Source organism: Rattus norvegicus, chromosome 13 (assembly GCF_036323735.1).
Source record: "Rattus norvegicus strain BN/NHsdMcwi chromosome 13, GRCr8, whole genome shotgun sequence".
Taxonomy (NCBI): Eukaryota; Metazoa; Chordata; class Mammalia; order Rodentia; family Muridae; genus Rattus; species Rattus norvegicus.
The window spans coordinates 77,791,939-77,816,732 of record NC_086031.1 but is presented as its reverse complement, the minus strand read 5'-3'; the positions used below and the strand labels follow the sequence as shown (position 1 = coordinate 77,816,732).

At 40.6% G+C, this 24,794-nt stretch overlaps 1 protein-coding gene across 1 annotated transcript in view; it reads left to right on the top strand.

The window, feature by feature from the left end:
- The window catches only part of Fmo6 (flavin containing monooxygenase 6), a 28,359-nt gene extending 5,226 nt beyond the window's left edge, over positions 1 to 23,133 (top strand). Inside the window, exons 3-9 of the mRNA XM_006250206.5 lie at positions 2,550 to 2,738; positions 6,464 to 6,626; positions 8,312 to 8,454; positions 9,844 to 10,043; positions 12,130 to 12,485; positions 21,423 to 21,495; positions 22,618 to 23,133. Of these exons, the coding sequence (XP_006250268.1) occupies positions 2,550 to 2,738; positions 6,464 to 6,626; positions 8,312 to 8,454; positions 9,844 to 10,043; positions 12,130 to 12,485; positions 21,423 to 21,495; positions 22,618 to 22,960 (1,467 nt within the window). The 3' untranslated portion in view covers positions 22,961 to 23,133. The remainder of the gene's footprint in view (positions 1 to 2,549; positions 2,739 to 6,463; positions 6,627 to 8,311; positions 8,455 to 9,843; positions 10,044 to 12,129; positions 12,486 to 21,422; positions 21,496 to 22,617) is intronic.
- The last annotated feature ends 1,661 nt before the right edge of the window (positions 23,134 to 24,794 follow it).

The following is a 24,794-nucleotide window of genomic DNA, read 5'->3' as shown; positions in this document are numbered from 1 at the left end:
GAGAGGAAAATAAAGCAAGTTTAGGGAGCAACTTTGGAACTGATGTTGGAGAACTGATTTACACCAACAGACATTCAACAGGTAACCAGAGATGAAATATGAGAGGTAATAAAGGCAGACGTATAGAAACACAGAGAACATTCTGGAATTTGCCTCTGTCCTTGTCCTTAAGACACTGATACCTAAAGAAAACAGGGAGGCACTGAAGCTTTAGACAGAACAGCAATGTGCTAATAATGCACCCACAGCTCTTGGACCCTAGTTTTAGGACATGATCCCTCAGTCAGAGGCAGAGTTAGAGCCTAATTCCCTCCTGAGGTGGTTCAAATCACCTCACATATCGAGATAAGGAAAAGGTATGCTTTTTGAAGCAACTATTTATTGTTATATATTTCTCTTATTTGAAGAACAGTGTCCGAAGAAAATTCCAAGTTTTCATGTTTGAAAACTAGCTAGAATCAAGGGGTAGGCATGGGAGAACACATGGACTTACTCAATCTGAAAAAAAAATACCAGGCCATATCACCTCTTCTTCCAGAACAGAGTCTTATATTTTTAACCAGGCCCTAGTCCACAACTAAACCCTCTCTCTTCTCAATGGGCAGCTGAGAAATCTCCTTCCCTCCTCACCTCACAACTGGCAACAGGCAGCACTCTTGAGTGAACAGCAGTGGCTTGGGCCCCAGAACCTGTCAGGCAGGGACCTTCACGCTTTGTCTGACCTCCACAGATATTTACAAGCAAGTCTTTAAAAAAGATTTTTAAAATTTCAAACCTCTAAATTTATGAGAAACGTGGCAACCATGGGTAGAGAAAAGGAACATTCTCAACTTGAAAGGAGACACCAAGGCCTCAGACTGAACTTCCCTCCCACAGACAGACCTCAAGATCCTTTCTAGATCTTTCTGTCTTCCTCTCCCAGAGGCTAGCCAGGGTGAGAGAAAGATGGGTATCTTAAATCCCGCAACATGACACAGTGTCTCTCTCCTCTGTTACATAAGAATTCCTTCAGCCTTGGGAACATAGAGGCTGCCAGCTTTGAAATATGTTTTCAAGGCTGCACCCTGTGTACACTTTTGTCCTGTCCACACAAGAGAGAGGAAATGTTTATTTTCAATTTAGCTTCCGACTGCTTCTCACCAAGAAGCCACTTTTCAATTACACGGTGGCTTTAAAATTGAATGCCAAGAAGTGACACATGTTCTAAGTCCTGTTGTTTTCCTGTGTGCAGAGGTGAGGACAGGGATGGGGCAGTGAGTGAGATATATGCTTTGTTTGTGTGTGTAGTATGTGTGTGGTATGTTTGTGTATGTATGTATGGTGCGTGCATGTGCGTGTTTGTGTAGAGTGAATCCCATAGTGGATGAGTTAATGTCCCCTCAAGCACATAGCTCATTTACGGCAGTTTCCACAAATGTGAAATCAGCCACACTAGGTCCTTCTGCAAATTCTTAGACATGTAGATTCTCAGACCATACATCAGAGACAGGAATCCACGGAAATGAAGCTAAAAATCTCCAGTTGGGAAAATTTTCTGGTGATCCTGCTTGTATCTAAGTGTATAAACCACTTTGGATAAAAGGGTGGGTTTTGTCCCCAGTAGAGAAGGTGCTGATGTCATGTAGGAACCACATGAGAAAAGGCCACACAATGCTTGGACTGTTGGTTTTTCAAGGTAAGCATGATATCTAAACCAGTGACAACACACACACACACACACACACACACACACACACACAAAAAGAAGTAGGAGGAAGAGGAAGAGGAGGAGGAAGAGGAGGAGGAGGAGGAAGAGGAGGAGGAGGAGGAGGAAACTTCTGAGAGACTACTGTGCTAGGGTAATTAGGTGAGGATAGTTCATGTAGAAAGGGATCATCACATTCCTATGTAAAGGACTTTCTATTCTATATCTAAAAAAAGAACTATATGTTTCATTAATTTTTATTGAAAACAATATCAGACAGTACATTCTGATTATGGTTTCCTTCCCCTCCAACTCCTCTCAAATCCTCTGCCCCTCCTCCTCTACACAACTCCACAACCTCTTTCTTTCTGTCTTCCTTCCTTCCTTTCTTTTGTTCTTTCTCTTTAGAAAGCAAACAGGCAAAAAATATCAGGTTAAGAAAAAGAAAAAGCAAACACATAAACACATGCAAAATGCATAAAAACACAAAATCAGATTATGATTAATACAGGCAAAAGACCAGAAAGGTAGGTAGGCAGACAGGCAGACAGGCAGACAGGCTGACAGACAGAAAGACGGATTTATTGATCTACCAAAAAAAAAAAACCTTGAGTGTGTGTGTGTGTGTGTGTGTGTGTGTGTGTGTGTGTGTGTGTGTTGGCCATCTACTACTTGGCAGGAAGAATTACGTTAAGTGTAGTTAGTATACCCAATGAGATCCCATTGAAGAAAAATAATTTAAAAAATGAATTCTTAATTGTTAATATTAAGAATGTTTTAATCAACCAAATCAACCAAGAGTTGAATGTTCTCAGGAAAGAGGACCATTCTTGGCTTGCTTTTACAGTTTTGTTATTTTTCCTAGAGTCACGTGGAGGAAGGAAGGGCCAGCATTTACCAGTCGGTCTTCACCAACTCTTCCAAAGAAATGATGTGTTTTCCAGACTTCCCCTATCCTGATGATTTCCCAAACTACATGCACCACAGCAAGCTCCAGGAATACATCAAGTCGTTTGCTCAGAAGAAGGATCTTTTGAGATATATACAGTTTGAGGTAAGTCCTGTACCCAGTACCACTAGCATTACATGGGTGTCAGAGAAGATGGAAGGACAGAAGGGTGCACCAAGTGTTTTGAGCCTCACCATCAGTAGTTCTGTTAGAAGCATTTATGCACTGACAGCACCACTCCCTGCAATTCTCTGAAACCTTTTTAAAAACATTAGATTCTAAGGTTCTTAGGTTCAGCGGTTCTCAACCTTCCTAATGCTGTGATCCTTTAATACAGTCCCTCATGTCATGGTGATCCACAATCATAAAATTATGTTTGTTGCTACTTCATAACTCTAATTTTGCTACTGTTATGAATCATAATTAAATATCTGACTTGCAGGATATCTGATATGTGATTCCTCCCAAAGGGGGTTGAGAACCACTGCTTTAGAAGATGCTGTAGACAGATAGCCTATCACAGCCAAGTTTTCACCCTCACTGTCTCAAGCTTGGAAAATAATCCAAAATTCTCTAGTCTATATTTAGAGTCCTGTGAGCTCAATATCTATGAGTTATATATTACCCAAGCAAATGTAGCATTTGTTAGATCTTGGCATACATTTTGGTCTGCTCCATTGGGTTCTTATATCTCTACCTCCCTTATCCACCCCAATCCTTTTCCCTCTACAACACTATTTAGGAGAGACAAAAGGTTAGAGGGGAAAGGGGGTGTAGATCTCTTTGGTCTACTTCCTGATGATTAGGGACATTGAGTTCCTTGGGGCTAGTCCAATCTTCTTGGTCAGGATATCATGACCTCTTGACACACTGCAACAGCAGCAACCAGAAGCAGCCAAGGGAGCAACCAGGGAAACAACAGCCTCCTCAGGCCCTCTCAGGGATCTGACATTTAAACCCTCTCAACCCATTCAAACCCTGCAAACAATCTCCAGCTGGCAAAACTCATGCCCCTCCTAGAGCACAAGACAAACATAGTTAGCAGCTGTAGATAATCTGAAGCAGCCCCATGTTCCACACCTGGGATTAAAACAAAAACATTCACATAACTGGGATTCTAAAGAAATCAAATTTTTCACTACAGTTAGAAAATTGTGACATTATGAAAAGAGTAACAACTTAAATGACCCCTGTCCTTTACTGCTTCAGTCATTATATTCTTCTTAATGAATCTAAGAAGTCTTAGGAAGTAAAGTCATTATTTCTGTAACTGGCAGTAATCTATATTTGTTTGATAACCCTATCTTAATTAATTAGTATTAAATAAAAGGTGTAGACCTACATATAATAAAGGAAAAAATCAACAAAAATTATGACTTGAGGCTATATTTACACAATTATTTTCCTTTAAGCAATTCCAAATATATAGTTAAAATTAAATTTTCCAGCTATCATTTTTGAAACTTTTTAATGGGAAAACAAGCAAGGTTTACTGAGAAGCACAGAAACAGCTTCCTGAAGCTGGGGAAGGTCTCACAATAGAGTCACCCCCAGATATTCTTTCATTACACTTATCTACTTGTTCCATTCATTCATTTGTGGAATTACGAATGCCATAGATTGGCTTGATTTATGGCAATCATACCTACCAACATTGATCAAGCTCCTGATACATGCTTATATCATGCTATTGTTGTATGGAAAGAAAGGAAGGAAGAATGGATGGATAGATAGATGGAAGGAAAGGAGGGAGGAGAGAGAGGTAGGAAGGGGCTGAAGGGATGGCCCAGTGCTCTTATGGAAGACCTCTGTTTTGTTTCCACCACTTTATCAGTCAGTTTACAACCACCTGTAACTCCAGCTACAGGGGAACCCAATACCTCTGACCTCCACAGACACCCACACATACCAAACCATACACAGGGCAGGACACCAGGGTGGAGAGATGGAGAGAAGGAGGGAGGGCAGACAAGAACTAATTGTAAAACAAATCCTTTTACGGAGAAAAAAAGAATCCTAATATTCCACATGAAGCCTATCATCTAAGTGAAGATGAAAATTACTATTCAGAGAGTAACAAACATAACGGTCATACAGAACATAAACAAAAAGGAGGCTGTTTTAAAAAATGTCTAACCATGTTCTAAATTTTATTTTTATATCATCAAAAATAATACTATGAAAATCGTAAGGCAAGTCAATCTGTTGGGAAAGGAGGAAATGAAAATGCATTTGGGAATGTTTTACATCAGGCAATGCCATGAGCAGAACTAGGGGGAAAGCCCTCTGCCTACCTGGAGAACACTAGACAGAGCTGATGAGGAAGGAGATATGCCTGCCATGTCTCAGGTGAACCACGGAGATCCAGAAGCCAGCGTATTCTGTAGCTTCAAAATTCGAGGATTATTTTACGACCATATAAATAATGGCTGAGATGGATAAAAGCGGAGCTGATCTGATGGTGCTAAAAGGCTGTCATAAAAGACGGCTTCATACTTATTACACCATCAAGGTCACCTCCCAGTTCAGAACAATTTCTAGAACTTCTAGGCGAGAGAAAAATGGGAATGAATGGGAACCAAAGCATGTTCTCCCTGCTGCATCAGCTCCCTTCCATAAATTCTAATGAAAAGCCTATGAAACATTATCTGCTTCTATCTCATACGCCCCTGCTGTTACATGAAGGCCTGAGAGCGGGTCTCATTGCTAGGTACATAGTTGCTCCAAACAAAATCAGGTTCTGTTAGTAAGAAAGAAATAGACACCAGAAAGGAAATTAATTAGCAGTCTCTGTCCCAGAGGAGTCTGAGAAAACATCAGAAGGTAAAAACCAACAAGGACATAATTATTCCAACTTTCGATCTTAGAATTAGAGATAAGGAATTATATGGGTGTACCTCGGTGGTAGAGTGCTTACCTAGCTCATGTGAGGCCCTATGCTCAACCACCCAGGAATGAGACTGAGATGTATCAGAAATAACTTTGAGGCAGAAACACAGAATGAACACAGTCCTGTCAAAAGATCACTCCTATAAGCAGGATGAGGTATTCCATGTGTCAATTCCGTGTTGGAGGCAGCCTAGCTATAGACTCTTGAAGCAGTCTTCATGGTTTTATAAGACCTTGAAGCAGTGCAGCATTTGAGTTCATGGGATGAATAGAAGCAATATTATGTCTCTGAAATACATGCTTATGTAGGCAAAACGCTTAGGTAACAGAGTGGTTTGTGTCCTTGTTCTAAGAGCTGGGAAAGTCAAGGACAGCTAGGGAGAAAATAGAGGTAGGTCAATTGTTAATGTGCTTCAGTAGAAGAAGCACTGTGGTTTTGTGCTTGGAAATCTAGACTAGAGAGCAGAGGAGGAACGGGCTCAAAATATATAGGCATATGTGCTGTGGAAGTTGCTTGTGTTTCTGAAGAGAATCCGTAGAGAGCATAAAAGAGACCTAGGTACAAGCCTTGAGACACAGCTGTATTTACTGAGTGAGTAGAAGGTGAGGTCAGAAGTGGAGAAAGTGGGGTTATTGTAGAGCAGATATAAGCAAATGACATAGATTTGCTGCATGGCACCACTCATAAAAATGCCCAAGTGTTGCTTACCCCACATCAACTTACCTGACGTTCAATAGTAAGTAAACCCTCAGGAGTAGTTTTCTGTGCAAGATTTGAACACTCCCTGAGGATGTACTCTGACCCCCATATTGGTGCCTTTTTATATGTTTTTCAATGACTGGTCATCTTATATCATTATTTGCTCCATAGAAAAATACTGCAAGGAAGAAGGAAAGAATTCCACAAATACAAGGAAGTCCATTTTCTCATTTTCTTCCAGACCTTGGTTTCCAGTATAAAGAAATGTTCCAGCTTCTTGACCACTGGCCAGTGGGTAGTTGTTACCGAAAAGGATGGCAAGCAAGAATCTGTGCTCTTTGATGCTGTGATGATTTGTTCAGGACATCATGTGTACCCCAATATGCCAACTGACTCTTTTCCTGGTAAGCTTGAAATATATAAAAATTGAGGGGGCTTATGGGCAAATACCTAGTGTCGAGGCATATATTTGCACAATAATTGAGTTTGAATTACCAGAAAAGTCAAAAGAAAATATATTTATGTATGGTGATATAAAAAATACAATAACTTATTCCCTAAAGCCCAAAGTTCAAAGACTACACTCAGTTCTATGTCACTGGGTCATGCAGACATAAGTCCTAACACATGCGGGGTCTCTGAACACTCAAATCCAAAAATGTGGAATTCTACCAGACAAGTAAAGTACAGTTCTTATTTCATTTTCATTTATAATTTACAAGTGTGTTTTAAGAATCTCAGTGTTGTGTGTGTGCATGCATGTGTGTGTGCATGTGTGTGTGTGTGTGCGTGTGCATGAAAGAATGTATGTTCTGATGTGTGTATGTACATAAATGTGTGCATAAGCATGTGTGTGTGTGAGAAAGTAATTGTTGTGGTGGTTGTGGTTGTAGCATCAGTAGTAGTGCGTTCAGTTGTTGTCTTAGTTCAATTTTCCATTGCTATGATAAAACACTGACCAAAACAGTCTCAAGAGATAAAGGGTTTACTTCAGTATACAGTTTAGAGTCCTCTGTGGAGCAAAATGAAGGCAGAAACTCGAAGCAGGAACCTGAAGGCAGGAACTGAAGAAGAGATCATGGAGGAATGCTGTTTATTGGTTTCCTCCACATAGCTTACTCAGCTTGCTTTTTTATACAACCCAGAACCACCCACCTTGAGGTGTCACTGCCCACTGTGGGTTGGGCCCTCACAAATCAATTATTGATCAAGAAAATGTTCCACAAGCTTGCCTACAGTTCAATCTGGGGGAGCCATTCTTTCAACTGAAACTCACTCTTCCCATATGAACCTAGCTTGAATTAAGTTGATATAAGGAGGAGGAGGAGGGGGAGGAGGAGGAGGAAGAGGAGGAGGAGGAGGAGGAAATAAGGAAGGAAAGAAAGGAAGAAGAAAGAAAGAAAGAAAGAAAGAAAGAAAGAAAGAAAGAAAGAAAGAAAGACTAACCATAACAGCTGCCATCCAAAGAAATTAAATACACACAAAATCTTCCTGCCCTCTATCCCATTTTTCCTTCCTTTTATCTTTGTTCCAACCTTCTTCCACTCCTCCCTCCCTCCCTCCCTCCCTCCCTCCTTCCTTCCTTCCTTCCTTCCTTTTTTTGCCAAAGGTGGTATTAGTTCATGAAGAATAGGTTAAAATGTTAATGAGCAGAATCTTTTATGGCCGTGCATATACGGAGTCAATATGACCAGGCCAAACTCCTTATTGTCCTTAAGTTCTTTGTCCCAATTTCTTCTTACCTTTTTTAAAAAACGTGGGTTTGTGGGATCAGTGTAGGTCCCCATGCTTGCAAGGTAAGCACTTTTCTTACAAGGCAAACACTTACAGCAGTCTGCCATTGTGAGTCAATTGTTAAACAGACTAAGCATTTATCAGATGCAATAACCCTTAGATAGTATTTAATAAATTATTATTTTGTTATTATTATTTATTTATTAAAATAAAAATCATAACATTTTTAAAATTTTTAAGCTCCCCAGAAATAATTATTTGGCAAAACTCACTAAGTGGATAAGTGAATTTCAATTATGAAAGTTTTCTTAATGTGTGAAAAACTGAGTCTTCAAATTTTTGAAACTTAACTTAGGCCTAGAGCACTTTCAAGGCAAATGCATGCACAGCCGGGATTACAAGGGCCCAGGAGACTTCCAGGGGAAAAAGGTTCTTGTGATTGGCCTGGGAAACTCAGCATCCGACATTGCTGTTGAAGTCAGTCGTCTGGCTACACAGGTATGTGACGTACAGGGTTTACGAGGTAAAACTAGGATAGAAATATGCCATTAGGTCAGCACTCAAGGCTGTGTTTCCAAGTATATTGCCTGCTTTATGGGATCTTTCAATCATGGGAATTTAGTAAGCCATTCACCCAGAGAGGGAGGACAGCATCTTCCTTGCTATGAAGAAGTTTGCTCTGATAAAATGGAGGCAGATGTCTGAATGTGTGTAGAAGTGAGCACATAAACATTTATTTTTCATTCTAATTTTATATTCTAATAACTTTCAAATCATTTCAGTTCCTAGTCAGGCTCCATGTTTATTTATTTAACAGCATTTCTTCCCACCTACCATGTGACAGACCCTACTCTTCCGGTAAAAGAGATTTACTTACCATCACAGTTCGGGAGCATCACGTGATCTGGCTTTTTGCCATCATTCATTGGTTCACTCACTCAGAAGCAAGGACTCAGCCAATGCTGGGCATGTTGTGTGTCAGATCCATGTTAAGCTAAAATTACAGATATGGATTAGACTAGATCATGACCTGAATGAACAACCAGTGGGTGGGGATGAGGCAACAGGCGCAGCTACCATCTACAGCGGAAGTGCTGAGTCCTCCAGTGGAATTAGGTGTGGCAGCAACACCTCCAAGAACCAAGTCCTGACTTAACCTGAGCAAAGTCAAGGAAAATTTCCACAGGACTCAAGTTGCTGCCTGACGAGGCTCGGCATATTTTTAAGCAAGCAGATACTAAGTAAGATAACTCCAAATTAAACATAAAGAAAGCTTCGGCTGTTGGGTTTTTTTTTTTCTATAACTAAGAATAGCTCTACATTATCAGAAAGATAGTAAATATATCAGCAATTGACCGGGCAGGTTGAGACGGCTTCTGTGGCTTCATATGAACAGATGTCCTGTGCGCATGTACAGGGAAGACTAGAAAAGGGCAGGAGGGACAGAGAACAGCATTAAATCTGTGGCATCGCCTCAATTTCATTCCAGCTACCAATTTAGCTCTATTTCCCCAATTCAGCCCAAGCTCTTCTATCATCCAGCGCTGCTAGAGCAAACAGTGTTGATTAGTCTCTACCTAACTGGCCATCTTACTCTACGAGCACGTAAAGATTAAAACAACCGCAGTTGGCTGTAGAGGCTTCTTATGCCGGCTACTGTGCTTTGACTCTTTGAACAGTTCTCCACCAGTCTTTCGGAGTGGTGAGAGAGGACTCTTGCCTCGCCTTAGATGCAGACGTAGCATGTTCATCTAGACTCATTTCTTAGAAAGTGTTCCTAAGTGAATACTGAAGGGAATATATAGCCATGCCACTAAAGAACTCTGTCGTCTTTCCTTGTTTGTCACAGAAGAATGCTGAAGTCTGTGTTGCCGCTCTCTCAACCAGGTCATTATCAGCACCAGAAGTGGTTCCTGGGTCATGAGTCGGGTTTGGAATGATGGGTACCCTTGGGATATGGTGTATGTGACCCGATTCGCATCCTTCCTCCGAAATATCCTTCCTTCTTTCGTCTCTGACTGGTTATACGTCAAGAAGATGAACACATGGTTTAAGCATGAGAACTACGGCCTGATGCCTTTAAATGGGTATGATTAATAATTCAATCTATAATGCCTTTAAATGGGTATGATAATTAATACATATTTTCTGTTCAATCTAGGGCTAGTTTGGGTTATTTACCTGGTTCTTCCTTTAGTTATCTCATTAAATCTAATGGGATTGAATTAAGAATCTTGCAGGAGACACAGTTTAAACAGCAGATCATGTACAAGTTAGAGGTTAGTAGAGAAATGTTGTGGATAGGCAAAGTAGGGGTGGGTTAGGTAAACGGATCATCCTGAGAAGCAGAATACATTTAGCTACAATCTATTGCCCGGAATTTAAAGGACTAAACAAATTTGAACTGGATTCTCTAAAATATATCATGTTTATAGGTAAGTGAGGATCCCAATAACAACACCTACTTCTGAGGATAGTACTATTTAGAAACGTAAGGGTACATTTATAGCTTACTTTGTAAATTATAAAAACTTAAAAAGATGTGCTCTTTTTAGTCTAAGATCACCTAATGTGCTTTTAAGGACTATCTACCTAAGTACCGTCAGTCAATCTGTCTCAGCGTGTAGGAGACTCAGAACACGATTGAACACTCCCTCCCATGTCCCGCATGCTTTGAGAGGCCACCAGGAGGCGGGGAATGTGTAAATCAATGGAGCTCACCAGACCCGATGTGACCTGGAAAATTAGTACGATTCATTTATTTACTCTTTTTACAGGTAGGGCTTAATACACACTAATTAGGGGAGCATTATAGATAGAAAAATCAATACAGTTTAATATTTGGTGGGTAAGAAATGTGTCATAATGAGTTTTTTTCTTTCTGACCCATGCCAGCCAAAACTTTCATCTGTTTAGAGAAACAGGCTAAGGAAAAGTAAAGAGGAACTGGAAATCAGAATACAAACGCCAGGTTTAACGAGCTAGAGCCTCCTTCCAAAGCACTTATCCGACCCAGATTTAAGGACTGCTCTGACTCTCAAGAAAAAGTGATGTTGTTTAATACACTTGGAGTTTTGTTTAACATAATAAAAGTTCCAAAATTTGATCCAATCAAAAATGGTTTTATATTACAAAAGTAACTACAAATTATACTGGGGCTTTATCATTTAGAAAAAAAAATTGTTTTGGAAAAACCACTCCTTCTCAGAACTAAGCTCCCTCCAGGAAAGGGATCCAGGGCCCTTAAATTGCATCTGACACCTTTTCATTCCTCCCTTGGTTGAGAAGAGAACAAGGAGAGAAAACAGGTATGCTGTGATCCACTCATTAGCTACCTTATAAGGCAAAGAGGGGACAGAGTTACAGAGGGGAATAACACTGTAGAAATACAAAAATAAACACCAATGCAAACAGAAATACAAAAAAAAAATCCAGTGTTTTAATGTATGTGAAATACTTAGAGAAAATTCCAGAATCTCTGAAGGAAGCCTAAGTCAATCCGAAGTACATTTCGTGAAAACTTTTACTGCCGGAATTTTGGCAAAGTACAGCATCAAAGGTGATTCCTTTCCTTGTGAACACAAAGAACTTGATGGAAGATAGCCAAGCATGGTGGTAAGAACACTACCAAGCTGATTTTGCCACGCAAGGCCTTCCAGCTATAATAATAGTTAACAAGCAATGTTCTCGAAGGTGTGGCCTATTATTTTGTAGCTCGTCATCCAGTGATAATATCTCCGTGAGGACAATTCTGCCATTGTCCCAATTATACACATAGAGAAACACATGTAGAGCAACGCCAGTTGGTAAGAGGTGTAGCTAGGAATAAACCCCTGGTATCTAGATTTAGAATCTATGTTATTGACTAGTTTATTCTATCTAGAATTGGTTTATATTCTCATCTATTTTGTGAGTCTCCAAAGAGCAAAAATATACATAATCTAATTTTAAGTTTCAAAGGGCAACAAGAGAATTTCAGACATAAATTCTTAAGAAACATTCAGAAACAGGAAAGGAATTTCCACCTAGAAGAGCCCGTGCAGACCCTTATGTTGGTGCTTAACTGATCGATTCTACATGCAATGGACTGGGTTGTTTGGGGAGACTTCATGGAAATGACTATGATGTTGACTATGACTATGCTTATGATGTTTGCCTTTCACCTCTGCACAGCCCCCTCAGGAAAGAACCCGTGTTCAATGATGAGCTTCCAGCCCGCATCCTGTGTGGCACTGTGTCCATCAAGCCCATTGTGACCAAGTTCACAGAGACCTCTGCTGTGTTCGAGGATGGGACCGTGTTTGAGGCCATTGACTGTGTCATCTTCGCCACAGGCTATGGTTATGCCTACCCCTTCCTGGAAGACTCCATCATCAAAAGCAGAAACAATGAGGTCACCTTGTACAAAGGCATCTTCCCTCCTCAGCTAGAGAAACCAACCATGGCAGTGATTGGCCTTGTCCAGTCCCTGGGTGCTGCCATCCCCACAGCTGACCTGCAGGCACGCTGGGCTGCTAAGGTGTTTACAAGTATGTGGGTCATTTTGTGTTTCCTTTGCTAAGGTAATAATTGCCTACTCTAAGCTGATGACTGTTCTAGGGATCCATGGGGAACAAGGCAGACGTGCAACTTGACCTCATAGAAGGGAATGGAATGAGCAGAGGACATTACAGCAGGAGACGCTTCAGGGTGTGGTGATGAGGAGAATTGGCCTGGGATTTATTTATTCCATCTAAAGCCGCAACATAAATAAAGCCCTAATATGAGGAATCACTCTGAATGTATGAAGAACCAGAAATATTTTTTATATAAAAGTCAGGGAGTGGCAAGAAATGGAGAGAGGAAACAAAAAGCCTGGAGGGACTTCCTAAGCTGAATCAAAGAACTTGACCTTCTGACAATGAATTTGGGAGGGTGTTGCAAGGCTTTGCGTGAGATAAAGGGAATAGCTGGTTAACTGCAGGGATAAGGTGCAAATACTTCCGGGGCACTGGGGCCAGGGATGATGGGTGTGCTGGAGACCTAGTGTTACCTCTGTGTCAATCTCTTGTGCCTCTCCCACTGTTGAAAGACTTCTTCCCTTCCCTTTTCTCTACTGTGGACCACATGGTCTCAGGGGGCTACAAGAACTTTATGTGGGGAACATATAGATTCCATGGAGAGAGGCAGCGACTTAAATAGACTGATTTAATTGCCCCAATACTATTGATCATCATGGCTATGAAAAGTACCTTCTTCTACAATGTCTAAAAAAAAAATAAACAACATAAATATAATTTCCCTAACATACCGCGGAGAAAAATTTGTAACAGGGAAAATAGGGAAATGAAGAAAATACTCAAATCCTAGAATGAGTTTAAACTTCCTTTAAAAAGGCTGTGGATAGAAACGCTTCTATTTCATATACACCATGGAGAATTTAAAAATGTGCCATCATCAGATCTTTTTTTTTCTTTTTTTTTATGCTTATAATTAATAAATGGTCATCAAATTAAGGCACAGTTTATTTGAGATTTTAGCACCATCCATATTTAATATAAAACAAAGTTGATTATAAAATGAAAAACAAGGCAGTCAAAGACTATATTAAATTTTATCTCTGATGACAGTTAAAGGCTAGGGGCACCAAGGGAGGTATCATAAACATATAAAATTTGACCTAGAGATTCAAGTTAGTTATTAGTATGTATTTCATAGCTGATGAAGCTATTAAGGGAGCAAAGAAAGATATATCATTTTGCTTGCAGGTTGGAGTGGTAGCATCGAAGTTGTGTCTTGAAGTGCGACAACTGTAAAGTGGGAATTTGGGGGCAGTGATAGTTCTTTCCTGGGAAGAAAGGATGATGCTCAGAAAAGGAACTACAGATACACATGACACCTTTTTTTATTTTTATTTTTATTTTTTTTACTTTTTTTTTTATTAACTTGAGTATTTCTTATATACATTTCGAATGTTATTCCCTTTCCCGGTTTCCGGGCAAACATCCCCCTCCCACCTCCCCTTCCTTATGGGTGTTCCCCTCCCAACCCTCCCCCCATTGCTGCCCTCCCCCCACCAGTCTAGTTCACTGGGGGTTCAGTCTTAGCAGGACCCAGGGCTTCCCCTTCCACTGGTGCTCTTACTAGGATATTCATTGCTACATATGGGGTCAGAGTCCAGGGTCAGTCCATGTATAGTCTTTAGGTAGTGGCTTAGTCCCTGGAAGCTCTGGTTGCTTGGCATTGTTGTACTTTTGGGGTCTCGAGCCCCTTCAAGCTCTTCCAGTTCTTTCTCTGATTCCTTCAACGGGGGACCTATTCTCAGTTCAGTGGTTTGCTGCTGGCATTCGCCTCTGTATTTGCTGTATTCTGGCTGTGTCTCTCAGGAGCGATCTACATCCGGCTCCTGTCGGTCTGCACTTCTTTGCTTCATCCATCTTGTCTAATTGGGTGGCTGTATATGTATGGGCCACATGTGGGGCAGGCTCTGAATGGGTGTTCCTTCAGTCTCTGTTTTAATCTTTGCCTCTCCCTTCCCTGCCAAGGGTATTCTTTTTCCTCATTTAAAGAAGGAGTGAAGCATTCACATTTTGATCATCCGTCTTGAGTTTCGTTAGTTCTAGGGATCTAGGGTAATTCAAGCATTTGGGCTAATAGCCACTTATCAATGAGTGCATACCATGTATGTCTTTCTGTGATTGGGTTAGCTCACTCAGGATGATATTTTCCAGTTCCAACCATTTGCCTACGAATTTCATAAACTCGTTGTTTTTGATAGCTGAGTAATATTCCATTGTGTAGATGTACCACATTTTCTGTATCCATTCCTCTGTTGAAGGGCATCTGGGTTCTTTCCAGCTTCTGGCTATTATAAATAAGGCTGCGATGAACATAGTGGAGCACGTGTCTCTTTTATATGTTGAGGCATCTTTTGGGTATATGCCCAAGAGAGGTATAGCTGGATCCTCAGGCAGTTCAATGTCCAATTTTCTGAGGAACCTCCAGACTGATTTCCAGAATGGTTTTACCAGTCTGCAATCCCACCAACAATGGAGGAGTGTTCCTCTTTCTCCACATCCTCGCCAGCATCTGCTGTCACCTGAGTTTTTGATCTTAGCCATTCTCACTGGTGTGAGGTGAAATCTCAGGGTTGTTTTGATTTGCATTTCCCTTATGACTAAAGATGTTGAACATTTCTTTAGGTGTTTCTCAGCCATTCGGCATTCCTCAGCTGTGAATTCTTTGTTTAGCTCTGAACCCCATTTTTTAATAGGGTTATTTGTTTCCCTGCGGTCTAACTTCTTGAGTTCTTTGTATATTTTGGATATAAGGCCTCTATCTGTTGTAGGATTGGTAAAGATCTTTTCCCAATCTGTTGGTTGCCGTTTTGTCCTAACCACAGTGTCCTTTGCCTTACAGAAGCTTTGCAGTTTTATGAGATCCCATTTGTCGATTCTTGATCTTAGAGCATAAGCCATTGGTGTTTTGTTCAGGAAATTTTTTTCCAGTGCCTATGTGTTCCAGATGCTTCCCTAGTTTCTCTTCTATTAGTTTGAGTGTGTCTGGTTTGATGTGGAGGTCCTTGATCCACTTGGACTTAAGCTTTGTACAGGGTGATAAGCATGTTTCGATCTGCATTCTTCTACATGTTGCCCTCCAGTTGAACCAGCACCATGTGCTGAAAGTGCTATCTTTTTTCCATTGGATGGTTTTGGCTCCTTTGTCAAAAATCAAGTGACCATAGGTGTGTGGGTTCATTTCTGGGTCTTCAATTCTATTCCATTGGTCTATCTGTCTGTCTCTGTACCAATACCATGCAGTTTTTATCACTATTGCTCTGTAATACTGCTTGAGTTCAGGGATAGTGATTCCCCCTGAAGTCCTTTTATTGTTGAGGATAGCTTTAGCTATCCTGGGTTTTTTGTTATTCCAGATGAATTTGCAAATTGTTCTGTCTAACTCTTTGAAGAATTGGATTGGTATTTTGATGGGGATTGCATTGAATCTGTAGATTGCTTTTGGTAAAATGGCCATTTTTACTATATTAATCCTGCCAATCCATGAGCATGGGAGATCTTTCCATCTTCTGAGGTCTTCTTCAATTTCTTTCCTCAGTGTCTTGAAGTTCTTATTGTACAGATCTTTTACTTGCTTGGTTAAAGTCACACCGAGGTACTTTATATTATTTGGGTCTATTATGAAGGGTGTCGTTTCCCTAATTTCGTTCTCGGCTTGTTTCTCTTTTGTATAGAGGAAGGCAACTGATTTATTTGAGTTAATTTTATACCCAGCCACGTTGCTGAAGTTGTTTATCAGCTTTAGTAGTTCTCTGGTGGAACTTTTGGGATCACTTAAATATACTATCATGTCATCTGCAAATAGTGATATTTTGACCTCTTCTTTTCCGATCTGTATCCCCTTGATCTCCTTTTGTTGTCTGATTGCTCTGGCTAGAACTTCAAGAACTATATTGAATAAGTAGGGAGAGAGTGGGCAGCCTTGTCTGGTCCCTGATTTTAGTGGGATTGCTTCAAGTTTCTCTCCATTTAGTTTAATGTTAGCAACTGGTTTGCTGTATATGGCTTTTACTATGTTTAGGTATGGGCCTTGAATTCCTCTTCTTTCCAGGACTTTTATCATGAAGGGGTGTTGAATTTTGTCAAATGCTTTCTCAGCATCTAATGAAATGATCATGTGGTTCTGTTCTTTCAGTTTGTTTATATAATGGATCACGTTGATGGTTTTCCGTATATTAAACCATCCCTGCATGCCTGGGATGAAGCCTACTTTATCATGGTGGATGATTGTTTTGATGTGCTCTTGGATTCGGTTTGCCAGAATTTTATTGAGTATTTTTGCGTCGATATTCATAAGGGAAATTGGTCTGAAGTTCTCTTTCTTTGTTGTGTCTTTCTGTGGTTTAGGTATAAGAGTAATTGTGGCTTCGTAGAAGGAATTCGGTAGGGCTCCATCTGTTTCAATTTTGTGGAATAGTTTGGATAATATTGGTATGAGGTCTTCTATGAAGGTTTGATAGAATTCTGCACTAAACCCGTCTGGACCTGGGCTCTTTTTGGTTGGGAGACCTTTAATGACTGCTTCTATTTCCTTAGGAGTTATGGGGTTGTTTAACTGGTTCATCTGTTCCTGATTTAACTTCGATACCTGGTATCTGTCTAGGAAATTGTCCATTTCCTGAAGATTTTCAAATTTTGTTGAATATAGGTTTTTATAGTAAGATCTGATGATTTTTTGAATTTCCTCTGAATCTGTAGTTATGTCTCCCTTTTCATTTCTGATTTTGTTAATTTGGACGCACTCTCTGTGTCCTCTCGTTAGTCTGGCTAAGGGTTTATCTATCTTGTTGATTTTCTCAAAGAACCAACTTTTGGTTCTGTTGATTCTTTCTATGGTCCTTTTTGTTTCTACTTGGTTGATTTCAGCTCTGAGTTTGATTATTTCCTGCCTTCTACTCCTCCTGGGTGTATTTGCTTCTTTTTGTTCTAGAGCTTTTAGGTGTGCTGTCAAGCTGCTGACATATGCTCTTTCCTGTTTCTTTCTGCAGGCACTCAGCGCTATGAGTTTTCCTCTTAGCACAGCTTTCATTGTGTCCCATAAGTTTGGGTATGTTGTATCTTCATTTTCATTAAATTCTAAAAAGTTTTTAATTTCTTTCTTTATTTCTTCCTTGACCAGGTTATCATTGAGTAGAGCATTGTTCAATTTCCATGTATATGTGGGCATTCTTCCCTTACTGTTATTGAAGACCAGTTTTAGGCCGTGGTGGTCCGATAGCACGCATGGGATTATTTCTATCTTTCTGTACCTGTTGAGGCCCGTTTTTTGACCAATTATATGGTCAATTTTGGAGAAAGTACCATGAGGAGCTGAGAAGAAGGTATATCCTTTTGCTTTAGGATAGAATGTTCTATAAATATCCGTTAAGTCCATTTGGCTCATGACTTCTCTTAGTCTGTCTACGTCTCTGTTTAATTTCTGTTTCCATGATCTGTCCATTGATGAGAGTGGGGTGTTGAAATCTCCCACTATTATTGTGTGAGGTGCAATGTGTGTTTTGAGCTTTAGTAAGGTTTCTTTTACATATGTAGGTGCCCTTGTATTTGGGGCATAGATATTTAGGATTGAGAGTTCATCTTGGTGGATTTTTCCTTTGATGAATATGAAGTGTCCTTCCTTATCTTTTTTGATGACTTTTAGTTGGAAATTGATTTTATTTGATATTAGAATGGCTACTCCAGCTTGCTTCTTCTGACCATTTGCTTGGAAAGTTGTTTTCCAGCCTTTCACTCTGAGGTAGTGTCTGTCTTTGTCTCTGAGGTGTGTTTCCTGTAGGCAGCAGAATGCAGCGTCCTCGTTGCGTATCCAGTTTGTTAATCTCTGTCTTTTTATTGGGGAGTTGAGGCCATTGATATTGAGAGATATTAAGGAATAGTGATTATTGTTTCCCTTTATATTCATATTTGGATGTGAGGTTATGTTTGTGTGCTTTCATTCTCTTTGTTTTGTTGCCAAGACGATTAGTTTCTTGCTTCTTCTAGGGTATAGCTTGCCTCCTTATGTTGGGCTTTACCATTTATTATCCTTTGTAGTGCTGGATTTGTAGAAAGATATTGTGTAAATTTGGTTTTGTCATGGAATATCTTGGTTTCTCCATCAATGTTAATTGAGAGTTTTGCTGGATACAGTAACCTGGGCTGGCATTTGTGTTCTCTTAGGGTCTGTATGACATCAGTCCAGGATCTTCTGGCCTTCATAGTTTCTGGCGAGAAGTCTGGTGTGATTCTGATAGGTCTGCCTTTATATGTTACTTGACCTTTTTCCCTTACTGCTTTTAATATTCTTTCTTTATTTTGTGCGTTTGGTGTTTTGACAATTATGTGACGGGAGGTGTTTCTTTTCTGGTCCAATCTATTTGGAGTTCTGTAGGCTTCTTGTATGTCTATGGGTATCTCTTTTTTTAGGTTAGGGAAGTTTTCTTCTATGATTTTGTTGAAGATATTTACTGGTCCTTTGAGCTGGGAGTCTTCACTCTCTTCTATACCTATTATCCTTAGGTTTGATCTTCTCATTGAGTCCTGGATTTCCTGTATGTTTTGGACCAGCAGCTTTTTCCACTTTACATTATCTTTGACAGCTGAGTCAATGATTTCTATGGAATCTTCTGCTCCTGAGATTCTCTCCTCCATCTCTTGTATTCTGTTGGTGAAGCTTGTATCTGCAGCTCCTTGTCTCTTCTTTTGGTTTTCTATATCCAGGGTTGTTTCCATGTGTTCTTTCTTGATTGCTTCTATTTCCATTTTTAATTCCTTCAACTGTTTGATTGTGTTTTCCTGGAATTTTTTCAGGGATTTTTGTGTCTCCTCTCTATGGGCTTCTACTTGTTTATTTATGTTTTCCTGGAATTCTTTCAGGGATTTTTGCGATTCTTTCAGGCATTTTTGCGATTCCTCTCTGTAGGCTTCTACTTGTTCTCTAAGGGAGTTCTTCATGTCTTTCTTGAAGTCCTCCAGCATCATGATCAAAAATGATTTTGGAACTAGGTCTTGCTTTTCTGGTGTGTTTGGATATTCCATGTTTGTTTTGATGGGAGAATTGGGCTCTGATGGTGCCATGTAGTCTTGGTTTCTGTTGCTTGGGTTCCTGCGCTTGCCTCTCGCCATCAGATTATCTCTAGTGTTACTTTGTTCTGCTATTTCTGACAGTGGCTAGACTGTCCTATAAGCCTGTGTGTCAGGAGTGCTGTAGACCTGTTTTCCTCTCTTTCAGTCAGTTATGGGGACAGAGTGTTCTGCTTTTGGGCGTGTAGTTTTTCCTCTCTACAGGTCTTCAGCTGTTCCTGTGGGCCTGTGTCTTGAGTTCACCAGGCAGCTTTCTTGCAGCAGAAAATTTGGTCTTACCTGTGGTCCTGAGGCTCAAGTTCGCTCGTGGGGTGCTGCTCACGGGCTCTCTGCAGCGGCAGCAACCAGGGAGACCTGTGCCGCCCCTTCCGGGAGCTTCAGTGCGCCAGGGTTCCAGATGGTCTTTGGCTTTTCCCTCTGGCGTCCGAGATGTGTGTGCAGGGAGCAGTCTCTTCTGGTTTCCCAGGCTTGTCTGCCTCTCTGAAGGTTTAGCTCTCCCTCCCACGGGATTTGGGTGCAGAGAACTGTTTATCAGGTCTGTTTCTATCAGGTTCTGGCGGTGTCTCAGGCAGGGGTCCTGCCGCTCCTGGGCCCTCCCTCACGGGAGCCCAGAGGCCTTATACTGTTTCCTCTTGGGCCAGGGATGTGGGCAGGGGTGAGCAGTGTTGGTGGTCTCTTCCGCTCTGCAGCCTCAGGAGTGCCCACCTGACCAGGCGGTTGGGTCTCTCTCTCACCGGGTCTCGCCATCATCAGATCTTGAATAAGGGTGCTCACCTATAAAATGCCTCCATTGTCTCTCATTTTTAAAAGCCGGACAGTGCGCCCCGGAGACTGAAGTTTTATGAGAAGGTTGCACACAGTTCATAAACCTGGAATATTAACATAAAACAAAAGGCATCACTTACGCATCGGACAAATTTCCGTAGAGTATCTGCTGCTCGGGGAGATCAGCCTTATCGCTTACCTAGGTCACGACTCAGCTCCAAAAGCAGACAAAAAGAACCCTGGTCCCTCTCCCGCTAGTGAATTGCGCAGCCAATAATAGCTACAGGGTGCCACCATGCAGAGTCAGATGCTCACACTGCCAAGGTGGTGCTCATGCACTGCAAGTATCTCAGTAGCCTTCTTCCCTAGCTACAGAGGTAAGTAAATCACAGATGGTCCCAAGTGACGATGTTTGCAAAACAAGCTAAAGCTCTTCTCCCATTCCTTATTAAACACCCAGCAGAACACTGACCCTGGAATCCTGTGCCTCCTTTCCTTCTTTACACAACTTGCCACGGACTTTAGTATCAACTGTTGTTCCAGTTTGTTACTTGGGGGATCCTTGAGGGATATCATACAAGAAGTGTGAACGCGATCCCCCCCACCCCATTCCACAGCATGCAGTGCAGCAGAAGCAGGCTGAGGACCAGGCCCTTCCTGATGTTACATCAACATCGTGAAGGTTGGGTGACTTCAGGCTACAAACCTCTCTGCTGTGGTTCTCACACACAGGCCAGCTTTTCCATCCCCACCCGTGCACGCACCTCTCGGATCTCTGTATTTGTGAATTGTCGTTTGCCTACATGACACCAAGGAGAGTGTTTTTCTTAAGAAAAACTTTTTATTAAATAATACCACTCTTTTTTATAATGAACTCACAACTAAAACCTTCACACAGCTGACTTAAGGCAGCCACTCAAAGGCCTTTAGAGGCACCAATTTCATAAGTGACGAACTCCATTCTGTGTGGTTGTACGGGACTAATTCCGTTGCCTTTTTCTTTTCTTTCTTTTTTTTGTTTTTTTTGTTTGTTTGTTTTTTTTGTTGTTGTTGTTGTTGTTTCTCTCTACACACGTTTTCCAGATGCATGTGTCCTGCCAACCACGAATGAAATGATGGATGACATCGATGAGAAAATGGGCAAGAAACTCAAGTGGTAATCAATTACACTTGCTTATCCAATAAGTTCTAAGGTTTTCTTTATATGTCACAAACATCAATAAGGTCTTTAATGTCGCCAGTAGTAACAGTTCATTATTTTTTTAATTCGGATTACAACTGATCCACATTAGGTGGGAAAATACTTTCTTCCCTTGTCAACTTAAAAGAGAGCGATTGTGCCCTCCAGGGACCATGGGGTGACATTGGGGTCTGCAAGTAAAATTGGAAGTCAGAAGTTTCCTATAAGTAGAACCCCTGGGCACTGAAGCCATCCTGTATCACAAAGCACAGTATTGAAACCATGAAATTATCTGACTCAAATGTCCATAGTAATGAGGCTGAGAAATGACCCCAGGTCTTTTCCCAAAAGCACCTGCTCGGAAAGAAAACTATCTGTCTGGAAATCGAGCAGCAGCATCTAAATGTGATGTTGATAAACCAGAATTAAAATTTATATTCAGTTGAGCTACCTTAGTATGTTCTGGAACAAAGAGTATGAGTATTCACCTCCAAGTTCAATACATGCTTTCAAGAAAGGCCTTTATATGGCCAGATTTAAATGTAGTTTTTCAGATTAAATTATCTCATTAAAAAAAATCTTTTTAAATTACCTGCCAAAATCAGTTGAAAGTATAATTAACTACCAAATCACTATTGATAAGTATATGATTATGTCGAAAGCTTATTGCTTCTTTCCTGCTTCCAAGGTAATATTCAGTGACTGTCCCACATTAGCTCGGGGGACCAGCATAGAAAAGAAATGAAGCCACAGTCCCCACTTAACCTCATCAACATCAGAGGGCAGAACTCAGACGTGAACACCCCTAGTGCTGGTGATTCCTTTAGAAGTAAATACAAATTTTAAAAAGGGACAAGAAAGGTGCAAATGCCAATGACAATCTGTTCTAAGTCACACCAAGCCACACTCCATTTGAAAAGGTGACATGATTCACCTCACTACACTTGGAAGCCTAGAAACTAAGCAAAATCTAAACTTCAGATAAACCCGCCTAAGAATCTAACATCGGCAGGCTGGGTTCGACATGCAAGAGACAAAAATGTTAGAGTTGATACTCTGTTTCCAACTATGATAATCATTTGGCTTTTCTGTCCTCAGGTTTGGCCAGAGCCACACTCTGCAGACAGATTACATCACATACATGGATGAGCTGAGTTCCTTCATAGGAGCCAAGCCCAACATACCCTGGCTCTTCGTGACTGACCCCCAGCTGGCCCTGGAGGTGTACTTTGGCCCTTGTAGTCCATATCAGTTTCGACTGATGGGACCAGGGAAATGGGATGGAGCTAGAAGCGCCATCCTAACCCAATGGAAGCGGACGGTGAAGCCAACCAGAACAAGGGCTGTCGGCGAAGCACAGAGACCATGTCACCTTTATGACTTGCTACAAATGCTTTTCTTCCCAGTGTTCTTTCTGGCTGTTTTGCTCACCTTTTACTAACAGCAAATATTGCCGGATGCCAGAGTCCAGCCTAGAAGTGTAATCTTGAGTATAACACACAAACACGAGTAGGCACACATAATCACCAAGGGCCCACTTTATCTTCTGACAGATGTGAAATGCATGCTGGATCATTTGACTCAAAGGATAAATAAAATGGAAAATACCCAGCCTGTCCATTTCTGATGAGAATCTTTTCTTTAATAGACTTTTCACGTGTTGAATTCAAGTTTGGGATGTTTGAGATAAGGGGGGGGGGGAGTGATAGAAAGGAAGTTGCAAAGGCTTAAACATAGACTTTCAGGCTAGACAGAGTTTAATGAGCTTTGTAAGGGGAGTGTTAGCTCATATATTGGAGTATAGCAACCAAGGTGTTTTGCACAATATTAAATGAAGTATTTGATGACAAATGAATATAAGGAAATAGAGTCGTGCCAATACAACATCTTATGTGTAGTTCATGTACAGCCCATGTAGCTTACATGTGTGACTCAGTGGCAGCATGCCTGCCTGGCAGCATACACAAGACCCTGCATTTAATCCCAGGACTAGAGAAAATGGGAAACCATTTTGACTGTGAACTTCAAAACCAAGATGGCCTCCCTGATGAACTCCATCAAAAATTTGAGAAATCAAGGAAACAAATTATGTTTAAAAAGTCAGAAATGGGGGTTGGGGATTTAGCTCAGTGGTAGAGCACTTGCCTAGGAAGCGCAAGGCCCTGAGTTCGGTCCCCAGCTCCAAAAAAAAGAACCAAAAAAAAAAAAAAAGTCAGAAATGGCAAAAGACATATTAAACTCTGGTTAATTTTATGGGACTGTCATTACTCTAAAACTTAAATCAAAACCACAAAAAATTGAATCTAGGTCAATATCCCTCATACACATGTACACACTCAAGCACTGTTCAAAATGCAAAATAAAATTCAACAGTATAGAAAATGAACAGCTTATCATCAAGTAAGGCATTCCAGGAAAAGAATGCTAACCTTACTAATAAACGAAACTAAACTAAAAGTGAGAAAACCATTTGAGCTAAAGTAAAACATCTTAGATGCAATGCCAAATGCAAAAACTCCACTAAAAATTATAAGCTGGACTCCATAAAGATAGAGAATAATTCCAATATCCCCTTGGGGAAAATAGCAAGTACATAAATATCGTTGGCATCTATACTAATTTTAAATATAATAAAAGCAAATGAATATCACAAACTATCAAATTGGAGATAGAGAACACAGAAGAAAAATTGGATTTAAGAAGAAAAGTCCATAACAGTCAATCCCAGTTTGGTTGTAGAGCAGACACATTTTATTCAAAGACTCAAGATGGTTTCAAAGAAGGAGGAGGTCCAAAGTGGTTTTGTGTATGCTTATGTTCATGTGCAAGTGCATATATGTTTTGGTTTGCTGTTGTTACATGGTGTGTGTGTGTGTGTGTGTGTGTGTGTGTGTGTGTGTGTGTGTGTGTGTGTAAGAGAGTGGAATTCTTCATAATTACATTTATGGCAAAATGAAATGTCCTTTAGTAAACATTTTATTTAGTCAAATGGGTAATGTTGATTTTAAATAAGCTCAGTTTAATGTAAAGCTATTTACACCTCTTGCTCACTTGGTCCGGGGTAATAGTAGGTACAATCATGACCTTTGTCCTTTTTAGTAACCAGGTAAAACACAAGGATCACTCTGGAGTAGCCAAGTGCCAGGGAACACATTGACTAGAGAGACATTTAATTCTTAGGCTTTGGAGCTTAGCCTAATCAATTTGAAATTTGTATTTGTGTATAATGTAGGTTTTGGATAGGCCCTATCAATGATTAAATCTGATGTAAGGAG